The 12,638-nt window shown below is 43.2% G+C and overlaps 2 protein-coding genes across 2 annotated transcripts in view; one reads left to right on the top strand and one right to left on the bottom strand.

The window, feature by feature from the left end:
- The window catches only part of LOC134451820 (integrin alpha-M-like), a 27,068-nt gene extending 26,534 nt beyond the window's left edge, over nt 1-534 (top strand). The window contains exon 24 of the mRNA XM_063202218.1: nt 529-534. Coding sequence (XP_063058288.1) covers nt 529-534 — 6 coding nt within the window. The remainder of the gene's footprint in view (nt 1-528) is intronic.
- Nucleotides 535-1,644: 1,110 nt separating this feature from the next.
- On the bottom strand, nt 1,645-12,093 carry acadvl (acyl-CoA dehydrogenase very long chain). The gene is made up of 19 exons (XM_063203343.1): nt 11,664-12,093; nt 11,290-11,356; nt 10,318-10,392; nt 9,710-9,782; nt 9,247-9,311; nt 8,509-8,643; nt 7,830-7,974; nt 7,269-7,398; nt 6,760-6,885; nt 6,061-6,259; nt 5,444-5,635; nt 5,064-5,126; nt 4,824-4,925; nt 4,422-4,519; nt 4,183-4,255; nt 3,753-3,825; nt 2,839-2,911; nt 2,645-2,720; nt 1,645-1,942 (listed from the first exon to the last, which is right to left on the bottom strand). Exons 1-19 carry the CDS (start codon nt 11,726-11,728, stop codon nt 1,805-1,807), a joined length of 1,968 nt encoding a protein of 655 aa, XP_063059413.1. The 5' UTR covers nt 11,729-12,093; the 3' UTR covers nt 1,645-1,804.
- Nucleotides 12,094-12,638: the final 545 nt, after the last annotated feature.

Consider the following 12,638-nt stretch of genomic DNA (forward strand, 5'->3'; position numbering starts at 1 on the left):
TAACATTTTTCTTTTACTACATCAGCCATCAAAAGCCAATAGAAGCTACAACAAACAAAAAAGACATCCCTCATTATAAAATCAATAACTACATACAGACACACCTCTACATGAATTATTTTTTTCTACAAAGTACAAAGTTATAACTTAGAGAGCTGTTGACTGCAGGTACAATCGCTAGTAGTGTGTAACTGCAAGGCTTGTAATGGTGGATTATTTGCTATATACCAGCACCTGAAATTAACCTGTAATAAAGCACTTCAGTAAGAGTAGCACTGTAGGAGTCACACGTGTCACTATTCTGGGGCCAGAGCCTGGCCAAGCAAAATGGCACACACAGTGGCATGTGGATTTGTCAACACCGGGGGAAAAGAGATCAGTTGTCCCAGGCCCAAGGAGAGGAGGGACCCAGAATTGGGCCCTCATTACATTGACTGTATTGGTTGGGGGTCCTTTTAGATGACTTTGCCCTGAGGCTGGCCAAAGCTGTCAACGGCCCTGTGTGAATGTGTTCAAACCATATGATAGGCATAATGTATAAGAAAAAAAATGCTAGCATTGCTTCAAAACATTATTAAACAGGCATGGTGACATGAGTTAAATTGGATAAAGGCAAGCATCGCTTCAGAGCATTGTAGTTCAATAAACAGGCATGTTGGCATGATGAGTTAAATTGGTCAATGCAAGCACTGCTTCAGAGCTTTTGAGTGCTTGTTGACACAATTAAATGGAGTAACAAATTGGTCAGTCCTGAGGTACTATCACCAAGGGTAGCACAAGTTCAACGCAACATGCAACAGAAGGTAAGGCAAAGGGGTTAGGACCTCAAGAGGTAGAGAGAGAGAGGAGAGAGGGTAATGCTGGAAACAAATGCCCTACTTTAGATTTAGGACTGGCATGATTACACTGCCTAGACAACACAATTAGCTCAACAGTGAAAAATACAAACCATGTGAATTTGGTATAGTAACCATTATGACATTCATTGAAGGCTTACGGCTTGAAGGCATCGTTTCAGAAATTACCAAAGAAATCAACTGGCAGACCAAAGCGTTATCGTCCCATCCTTATAACTGGACAGTCCTTGACTGTGCGTGTATGAGAGAGTACCTACAGCTCTTTTCATCTGTTATCCTCATATTGTAAAGCTACCGTTGGCAGGCCTTCAAGATATCCTTTTCAGATACTTGTGGTTACAGTCACATTAACAGGACGTTCTTACATGCAGAATCAACACACTCGTCTCTGCATACTGCTGCAAAGAGCTACAACTAAATCAGGCCACTGATTCTGATGAGGTGTGTGACAATCAACACAGGCAATACAGAGGACTCCAAGCCATCATGATCTCAAAGTATGAATTAGGCCATTTACAGTAGGAATAAACACATACCCTTTACCACCAGCAGGACTTGCAAGTTGCAACATCCCTACACACTTACATCGACTCCAGACCTCTCCGAACTAAAGGGCAGTGGTGGCCCCTGTCTGTCAATCACAGCTGTTAGCATGGACAGTGTCGTCCGTCGCCTGTGCCCTTTTTCACTTGCGCTAGCACATCTTTTGAAAGGTGGGTGGGCTGGCCCAGCTGGAAACCTGCATGTTTAATCTTTTTTTTTAATGAATTACCAGGCCAAGGTCCTGCAGAGTTGGAAGACTTGCCGACGGCAGCTTTTGTTTTTTTAATAACAGTCAATCAAAAGGTGGTGGAGAGACTTGGTGGTCTGTTTTTGTTCACGTGGCATTGCGTTGCGTTGTTGTGACGATATGGTTGTGACCAGTGGCGCCCCCTGGTGGAAGGCCACTAGAAGCCCAGGGGATGAGGGGCCACGATGCCGCCGTTCTCCACCACGGCGGCCGAGATCTCCCGCATGTTCTTGAAGGTCCGCCGGCTGGTGCTGGACTTCAGGTGCCGCAGGTTCTGCATGATCCTGGCGTGGGCCTGCCAGAGAGGAGGAGAGCAGAGCAGAGATGACTGATAGGCTGGAGAAAATTCATTGTGGAGTTTCTATCGTTATCCACGTGATGTTAAGGTTTTAAGCTGCAATCCTACGGCAGCCATGCCCCTTTATAAGAGACTGCTAGGAGACTATGGTTGTTTCCCAATGTCCAGTGTTCTAGCCTTGCTAACGCCCAGTGATTGGATATTCTTTGGTGAACTCCCCAAAGTATCCAATCACGGGGCGTTTCACATCCTAGCAAGGCTTGAACACTGGACATTGGGAAACAGCCTATGAGAATGAATGAATGGCGTTCAATGGAAAGTCCTGCCCATTTAGGAGAGCAGACCTGACCCCACATTGTTACATTGGTGACACATGGTATGATTTAACTTGGTTACTAAACTGAAAATCTCTGGGGTGGATGCACAAGGGAGAGAGGCAGGAAGGGTAAAGGGAGAGAAGATGAGGTGCAGTGCAGAGTAGAGCGGAGCGGACAGAAAGAGGCCCAGAGAGAGTAGGCAAGAGGTCACAGACAAACAGAATTAGAGCAAAGGGCCGTTACGCAACAGGTTGGCATCAGGACATGAACTGTGTGTGTGTGTGTGTGCGCGCAAGCGTACGTGAGAATGTGTTGAACGTGTGACGCACGCATGCATATTGTACGCTCGCACGTGCGCAGAGAAGTGAGCCAGAGTATTTACCTCGGTGCACCAGGTCTCGCACAACATCTTCTCATGCTGGGCAGACGGCATCTGCTGGCTCAGGGAACGAGAAGCTCTGCAGGACACGGACACACACACACACACACACACACACACACAGTAAATTAGACAGACTGCCAGAGTGGTCAGGAGAACACTATGTCTATAAATAGGCAGAGAGGGATGCGTGTTACCTGGACAGAACCACCACCATAGCGTACAGGTCAATGGCAGAGTCAGCCACCCTCTTCAGTACAAACTGCTCATCTGCAAAAAAGCCATTACAAAGCCCCATCAACACACAGTAGATAACTACCGGTAGTTGTTATGTCATAGTAGTTGTGAAGTAGGGGTAGCTTATTAATCCTGAAGGAAATGGGGTTGGATATGAAGAGTTCAGATGCAAAACCCTCTGAAAGCTATAACAAACATCGGTAACACTTTCCATGACTCGGGTGTCATACGTATGCCATCACAGTGTCATAGCAGTGTCGTGACACAGTCATGGACGTGTTATAAACCTTATGTCAAGGTCAAACATTTTGTGACTGTTGACATTGGGTTATGGTAAAGACAGCCGTACCAATGTCAACTTTCCATGACTATAAAGCTTTCATGACATTGACATAAGGGTTTTATTCATGACTCCATGACTGTGTTATGACACTGTTTTGACACCGTCATGTAATGTGCACGATGCCAGCATAAAGTTAAGTGTTAACCAAACATCTGTAAAATTTAATTTTGAAATAGAATTTTCACTAAGTAATTACAATCAAAAAGCCAATGAAATGGTATTATCAAGTCAAGCCAAAACCAAATTAGATCAACTGTTTTTTTAAGTTTACTAAATTCATAGAATACAGCCGGTTTTAGTAAACTAATCAAATGGACTTAGGGGGTTTTGCATCTGAACTCTTCGTATATAGCCTAGAAATCTAGACGCCCCTAGCGGTTGCAAATTGAATTTGCTCCTAGGGGCAGTTTTTAGCTGTAGTGGTTTAGCTTGCTAGGCTACTTTGTATATTCATAACGAACACACATTTTAGAATTACAAGAACAGCATAGTTATAATCATAATCAAAGGTTTATCATGAAGAGCACATACTGATGATCTTCTTCCCATGCTTGAGCAGCAGGTCCTCCACGGTCACTCCAAACTCCTCCACAGCCTTCACAGCCTATGAAGGACACACAGAGCACAGCGAGCCCAAGATTGGGGTTATGCAAAAAAAGGTTAAGCTTGCATTTGGCCATCCATGTATCCATATAGTTAAATGCTACACAATGGAGTGATGAACACGAGGTACAATTAGTAGCCCTATTGCACAGTGCATCAACATCATGAAATACAGGATAATACATTGTGTAAGAACATGTAACATGGCCTTACGCTTTACCTCAGGGTTAAATCCCTTTGGATTTGGGGTAAGAGGTTAGTGCCCGCACAATCTTTTACAGACTGTTATGCGTAGAAACACTGGACAGCTGTCTATTACATAAACAAAGACATGAGAGACTGTGGCGAGTCTGCTTACCAGGTCACCACTGGAGGCCAGATCTGGGTGCACGGTGCCCTGGAGTGTGAGGCCAGTGCTCATGCCGGCTTTTCTGAAGGACAAGAAGAGGAGGCAGTTGTCAAAGAGTGCATCAAGGAGATGAAAAGGGAAAACACCCAAGAAACAAAAAAATAAGGAAAATATGTATGTTTTATGATTTAATTTACTGTGTGTGTGTGTGTGTGTGTGTGTGTAGAACGTGATGATCTTAAACCCACCTCTTGGCTCTCTTGCTGACCTCTGAGACGAGCAGGCCAGCGTTGCCCAGAGGGTTCTTCAGAGCCTTCTGCAGTCCCTTCAGATGGTTGCCGGCATTCTACACCAAAACATTAGACTGTAATTACATCACCTGTGTACTACTACTACTTACGACACAGATCACGCACAGCTGCTCCAACGGCATAATAGGGAATTTCAACATATCGTTTAGTTTGTAGAACTAGAAAGCCATATTAGTTTGAGAACTAGAAAGTTTGTATAGGGAGTGTATACTAGTGAACTTTCAAATATGCGATGTGATTGCTACAATCCAACAAGGCTGCAAACAATTGCATCAAAGACATTCATAAATATGTATCAAGTTCTGATTTGTGTACATCATGAGACATTATAAATCTCACCTGGAAGCCGTTGAGAGCCACAAAGAGCCTGAGGATGTCATTGGTGCCCTCAAAAATCCTGAAGATCCTCAGATCCCTCATCACCCTCTCCACACCCGTGTCCTGGACACAGAATGGATGGGGAAAGAATGTCATGAAATAAGCTTGTAATATAATAATTCATCTTATTTCTTTTATAGGACACACAGTCTCGTATTTAGCAGCAATGTGAAAGGGACTGCTCTCATAAGACAGGCTCACCTTCATGAAGCCCATTCCTCCCATGATCTGAATGCATTCGTCTGTCACCGTCCATGCTGCTTCCTGGAAATAGACAAATGCAAAGTATTATTACTGCTGTCACTAAAGGTACTGGTCATACTGTTACTATACAAATCCCCGGATTTAAATGGTGCATGCAAGAAGTGGTGTGTTCAATAACAACAATAATTGAAAACTTGATTTAAGATATTTTTTGGATTAAATCTCATTACACTTTAAGACAGTAAAATATAATAAAACAGGAAAATTCTTCCCCCTCAAAATATAAAGGATAAATAAACTATTTTTAATGTATTCATTGTTTTAACATTACTGCTACAGTACCATATACTACAGTATTTCAGTGGTGGTGGACTTACAGAGGCGAAGATCTTGCTGATGGCGGCCTCGATCTGGAACTCTGCGGCGCCGCTGTCCATGTTGCCGCTGATCATGTAGGCCATGGACTCGGTCACGTAGTGGAGCATGGCCATCTGGGCCATCTTCTCCTGGATGGCACCGTACGTGTGGATCTTACTGCCAAACTGGGTCCTGTTGGCCGCATGGTCCACCTGCACAGAGCGACACACAAGGGACAGAAACAGGTAAAGGGAAGATTGTCAACCATGAAAAAGGTTAACACCATGCAATATCAGCATAATCCAATGATTCAACCCATGCTTGAAAATAATCCTTAATGTTTACATACAGTAGCTTCCTAAACTAGACGAAACCACCTAGCGGCCAAAAGAATATTTTTGGCTGGGGAGGTGATCTATTCTAGCCTAGTTCATTGTAGGATTGCTACAACAGGCACCAGCTGTAGCCCACGGATCGCAATTGAGAATTTAGTTTCCCCCTCTGTTCGGATCTATGGGGGGCTTTGGTAGGATGGTGGAGAACACAGACTGAATGCAGCTAATGAAAAGCGGCCATTGGGTTGGTCATAGGAAGGGCATGGAAGAGTATGATGACAGGAGGAGCGTGGTCCACTCACAGCCTTGGTCATGACGCCCTTCATGGTTCCGGAGAGGGCGGCGGCCATGCCGAAGCGGCCGTTGTTGAGGATGTTCATGGCCACCTTGAAGCCGCCGCCCACCTCCCCCAGGACACAGTCGGCCGGCACGCGCACGTTCTCAAAGTAGACCTCTGCCGTGTTGGACGCTTTGATGCCCATCTTCTTCTCTGGTGGACCGCTGAGGAGCAGAGAGGGACAGAATTGTAAGTCAATCAGCAAATCTTTCATTGATAAAGCACATCCAAAACAGTGTAAACTAACTGACCAAAGGGCTGTACATTGTCTGGCTTTTGGAGGATGTATGGACAGTACATCAAAACAAAGAGTGAGTGTGGGATTGAGAATGGTAGAAATTAAGACACGGTTTCAAAAACATTAAAAGAACTGGATCCTACTTCATCTGAAATTATCTTATTCTACACCTCTTATTCTTCACCTCCATGCTTATTTGCTTATCTATATGTACATACTGTCCTATATTAGAGGATCCATCATATTTTCCATGTCCTTTTTTCCCAAATTCCTATTCCCAAGACAATTGATTTTCTTTCCCCACCCCATTCTCTTCTCCAACTCCTCCATCTCAAATTACATCTACTTCACAGCATATCATGCTTTCATAGGAACTATCAAGGCATCCATGTATGGGACGTATACAAATCCTTGTATGTTACGCACTGTGTGACTCCTCCGAAGCTCCTCTCCACGACGAAGGCGGTGATCTTGTCCTTCATCTCTCCTGTCTTCGGGTCCTTCATTGGGGTCTTGGCGAAGACCGTGAAGATCTCTGCCAGACCTCCGTTGCTGTGGGGGAGAGAAAGAGAGGATGACGGGAGAGAATAAGAAGAGTCAGTTGAATTTAGGTGTCAATCACATGTTCAGACAGTATAAACTCTGCCACAGATTTGATCCATTCAACTCTGAATAAGCTGATGGTAATGAACACTCAAGACAGTTAGACCAGTTGTTCAGTGAAGTCACCCGTGTTGAACAACAACTGTGGCAGAGTTCTTACATTTTATTCACAACTCTTCCTCTTAAACACACAGAAATTAAATGTGTACGATAAACATTGTGGTAGTAACAGAAAGTTTCAGGAACACATAAATACTTCCTGGCTTCCAAAGGTCATGAATTTACAACTGCACCTGTGCTTGAACAGCCCAGAACAGCCTCATAGGACTCACCTGATCCAGATCTTGCCTCCGTTGAGGGTAAAGTATGTGCCGCACTCGGACTGAACAGCTGTGGTCTTGATGGAGGCAGCATCAGAGCCACTGGCAGGCTCAGTCAGGCAAAACGCAGCGATGGTCTCTCCTACCAAGCGGCAAGTGGACGGAAGGAACATGGGTGAATGATCCATTTAAAGCATTTATTATGCATCAGCTGTGCACATTCACAGCGTTTTGGTTTAACCAGATTCACCAATGCACCTGTGTTAGGCCAGACATAAGTATTAAGTGAGGTGGACTTAAGATCCCAGAGTTGCAGGTTTGAATCCTCCCTTACCTCCCCTACACCTCAATCCATAGCTGAAGTGCCTTTGAGCAAGGTACCTAGCCCCACATTGCTCCAGGGACCGGAACCAATATACCCTGTAAATAACTAAGTCGCTTTAGATAAAAGCGTCAGCTATTCAAATGACTGAAAAGGTGCATTCACAAGCTAAACTCTTCAAACTAAATTAAAAATAAACTCCCTGGATGTGTGCATTCATAAGTGGGATGACAACCAAACTCAGGTCTCACCTGATGCCAGCTTGGGCAGATACTTCTCCTTCTGCTCCGGGTTGCCAAACAGCAGGATGCCCTTGAAGCCAATGGACTGGTGGGCACCGAGCGTGATGCCAACTCCCAGATCATGGCTGCCCACAATCTCCACCAGCCTGGCGTACTATTCAATAACACACAACACAAAAAACGTTAAGCCCAGTTTTGCAGTACGGTTCACAAATGACAACTGCAGCTAGATTGAGAACAAAGACGTCCTTAGAGAAGGCCACATCTACAATAGGTACCTTGTGGGGCAATTTGGATCACCAGCAATCTGACTCACTAATTGCAAAAAAATCACAACAGAATAAAACTTGATCATTGCCATTTTTCTAACAAGCTTATAACAGAGGCTCTGCATGACAGTATTAACACCTTGCCATGGCGTGTTAGTTGTACTTCTTGCTGTGGTTATTATGCATCTGTGACGATTCTGAGAAAAAGTCCGCCGCACGACCAGGATTTCTTTTGCTCCCAATATTTTATTTTTTCGAAAAGACGAAAAAATAAAATATTGGGAGCAAAAGAAATCCTGGTCGTGCAGCGGACTTTTTCTCAGAATCGTCTAGTCACTTGTGGTCCTGCTCCCAGGTCACACGTTCCTGTGGATGTGCGAGCTTTCCACCATTACCTCATATTATGCATCTGTGCTCACCTGTGTGTTGGTGAGGCCGAGCCCCCCCAGGTCGGCAGGCACCTGCAGGCCAAAAGCTCCCATCTCCTTCAGACCCTCCATGGTGTGGTCCTCTACCTTCTCTAGAGAGTCGTTCTTGGCTGGATCATTCACCTCCTTCACACAGGCAGGTCATGGGATGGTAAATAATAAACGCTATGTTACACTAAACAGCATTAGGTCACAAGAAACAAATAAATGAATATCAAGCCACAAAAATGTACACTTTACTGGCATGCTCAACATTACTGGTAATGAGATGGCAATAGATCCAGTTTAAAGGTGCACTATGTTGGCCAGTGTAAGTATTGCAACAATGCTGCACATTGAAATTGTGCTGCCAAATTTGATCTTTTCATGAATATATTTACTAAATGATAAATGAATACTTTCTAGTATGGCCAAAGTACAGTATGTTTTGCATCTAAAAATGTCCCAATTCAAAATGCGGACATTTATGTATGAAAAGTGTAATTGTCATAATGACAACTTAGAATTTGATGGTGGTGGTAAGTATTTGTGAAAAAAGCAACATTTGTGAACGGGCAGCATGAATCCTGGAAAGAAACTGGTAAAAACTATTACACAGTGAACCTTTAAGTAGTAGCAACGGGAATAGAAATACTTCAGTACTACTTGTAGTAAGTTTAATGGTAGCATTGATCATAAAGGTACTGAATGCACTTCATGGATTTTGATATGATGACGTAATAAACTCACCTCAAAGAATTTCATGACTGGAGGGACCAGCTCCTGGAGAAACTGAGTTTGTTCCTCATTCATCACTAATAACATAAAAAGGGAAGAAATATCTTATCATCCAACACTATGTTATTGCAAACAGACAAATTACCCCGAGAGACGTACTACACACCCTCGATCAGACCACACTGGCACTATGGAGGACATGTACAGTAGGGGTGTGCTGAAAATACCGGTATCGCCATTACAGTAGGCCTACAGTTTTGTGAAGGCCGTGTTTTACAGTCACTACAGTGCAACTGCTGCTTTACAGAAAAAAATTAACATTTTAAACTAAAAAATGTAGGTCTAATTACCGGTATTGCGACACATACCACTGTATCAGAATGCACATGTATAGCGATACATATGGAATCGTGAGCCCTGTATTGGGATGTGTATAGTATTGTGAGGTGCTAATGTACAGTGGGAGAGAGCTCACCTGAGGGGAAGGGGAAGACCTGGGCTGTGCTGATCTGGCCCTTGAACATGTTCACAGCAAAGGACTTGGACTCCTGACAGAAACGGAGAATTGGAAAGTGTAACTGCACTGTGCTTTACGACGTTTCATACAGCAGTTTTCCTTTGATTAATATTGCTGTGACAAAAAGTGACATTGCACTGCCATCAAGAAGGAATAGCCAAATGTTTCATAAAAAACAGTAAGACTTAATCCAAAAATATTTTCATTGTTTTTTTCCCTTTCTCTCTCTTTTCATCTTTAAACTTGAAGAGTACAGAATGTGCTGGTGGTCGTTTTAGTGAGTTGTTACTTCTCAGGTACAGGTAGGTGCCAAGTTGGAGATAAGGAATCGTGGGGTATTGTGCAGGGGACTTGTTTATTGTTTTTGTGTGCATGTTCATGTGTTTTTGATGGTTTTATTTCGTTATTATTATTATTTTATTTGAATGTTTCATGTCATGTCAGGGACTACAGATGTAAATTAGCCTAGGGCTAACTCTGGTACAATGCATGAAATGGCAACATTTATGTTTCAATTGTACATGGTCCCTATAATGAACTGAATTGAATTGAAAAATTGTACACACCACTGCCACAGCCTTCTTCTCCACGCGTGCTTTGGCAGGGGCACTGCTTCCCACCTCAGTCTTGTCCAGCACGGCCTACAGAGGTTAGGAGGATAGACATTGGTTACTGTTGGGTTACTGTTATGCAAGGCAGAGAGCACACATATCCTCTATGTGACATTGCTGTAATGGTTGTAAACGTGTAGTTAAGGAAGCACACTGCCCCGCATGCTGAGGTTAACTCCTACTGTTTACGTAGTTGACAAAGCCTGAACCTGGGGCAGGCCCAAACGATAGACACCGTCTACATACTGTAAGTCAGGCATAATACAATGTTCTCAGCACAATCAAACTGGACTGCACACTGGACTGGACTGAACTGGACAAAACAATGGCATATATCCTTGTACCCCATATCATCCACCCGGTAGGATATCCTATATCCTATTGATTGGACATGGCTTTAAACATTGATAATGACAATCAATGAAGAGCATCGCCTGTGGATAGATAAGCAAACCGATGGAACAATTCACTGCTTGCACTGGTATGATAGGCATGAACAGAAAAGCAGACCAGTGTGTCTCTGTCCTAAAATAGCAGCAGAGATCAAGTGCATGAAGGCCCTGTGTTTGACACTGCCCGAAATTATGACATGGACTTCTAAGGCACAAGATCAAGGAAACATCTGCACGACCAGACGTCAAGGTGTGAATGACATTCATGATAAAGTTATGTACACAATGTGCGTCATCTTCCACGTCCACACACCAGAATATCGCACCCTACACACACCACCACCCGTTCATATTTGGTCACGTGGGTCAGGGTTGAACTTTCCCCTAGTTCATTTCTTGTAGCTTTTGCCGGGGCGTCTAGATATTGTAGTTACACAAGCAAGGTCGCCGCGATTGTAAAAAGCAGTCTTTTCTAAGCGTACTTGTTGAGAATCAGTTAGGCACATAAGAATATTTTTGTTGTTGTTTTACATACCTCTGCGGCCTGGGAAGCATAGAGACGAGCATTTTGTAAGGCTGCAACACCACCCTTTGCTTGGATCCTTGAAATCACATATACATACAGTATGTTCAGTTGTGGGTTTACTGCTGAGTTCAATGTCATGAAGAGAGGGTCACTAGACGTCTTATAACAACACATGTTGGATTTTCCAGACAGGATTTCTACTTCGCCATAAGACATCGATATGACAGGTTAGCTGTATGGCTAGGCTAGTTCTTACAGAACAGATTCACAGGCGTTGCTTTAGATTACTTGAATTGACTAAATTAATTGGAGGACCATTGTTGCAAATTGTGAACACATATGACCTAAAACCTGAGCTATTTTGATATGAAAACGATTCTTACCGAGCTGTTGTGGAGGACAGACGGAGGGCACTTCCGCACAGAGCAGGAGTCTTGCTAAGCAGCATTTTCAGTGGTTAAATAGAAAAATCACTCTCCTTTCACAGAAAGATCTAGCTACTTATTATAGCTTACTTAAATAACTAACACTATACAGTTCCTTTGCGTCGTATAAAACAGATGTTGGCTGCTGCGAGGCTCGTTTATTCTTTGTCCACCCCGGGCTCTTCACTGTTGTAATATGGCAGTGTCTACCTTGTGTAACTTGACCTAGATACGTCACTTTGCTGCTGGGTGGTAGTATTTTTTTAAGAGATCTACCCGCCACTAGATGTCACACTAAATCCAGCGGTAACATGTTTGCAGCATTTTGGATAATACCTACAAGTTGAAACAATGTAGCAGCTGGCTAGTGGCTAGACAAGCCTATGTTCCTTTCTACAAACAAATCTGAGTGAATAGCTCATCTCCATAGTAACGCAAAACAAAACGTACCAAATCATAACCAAAAGCCTAGGTTTTGCCAAAACCTAGGCTACATCTCTTAGAGTAGAGCTTTCACATGCACCCACTAGTGTAGTGTTACATAAACTTCACATCTCCTGTACTACGGTAATACTTAGGAAGTATCTGTCATGCCTGCAGTATAACACCTGTTGCACTTTGCCCAGTGACCACTTTGCCTTCAGAAGTTGGATATTGCCAACACCACACTGTGGTGTTCATCAAAAGCAAAAGCAATTAATATAACTTTACTTTACGTTTATGAATTGAAACAGTATCACAAACAACTCAAGCTAGTATACATTTATTTCAAAACATTTGACATTGTGACATAGCAAACCTAAGATTTTTGTAGTCATACTACACATTTATTCACAACATAAGGATTAATCTCTTCATGTCACACCTATACAGAAGTGTACATACAGTATATTAAAACGTGAACAAATTGGATGCGATTCAGGATGCTTATAA

Source organism: Engraulis encrasicolus, chromosome 7, assembly GCF_034702125.1.
Source record: "Engraulis encrasicolus isolate BLACKSEA-1 chromosome 7, IST_EnEncr_1.0, whole genome shotgun sequence".
Classification (NCBI taxonomy): domain Eukaryota; kingdom Metazoa; phylum Chordata; class Actinopteri; order Clupeiformes; family Engraulidae; genus Engraulis; species Engraulis encrasicolus.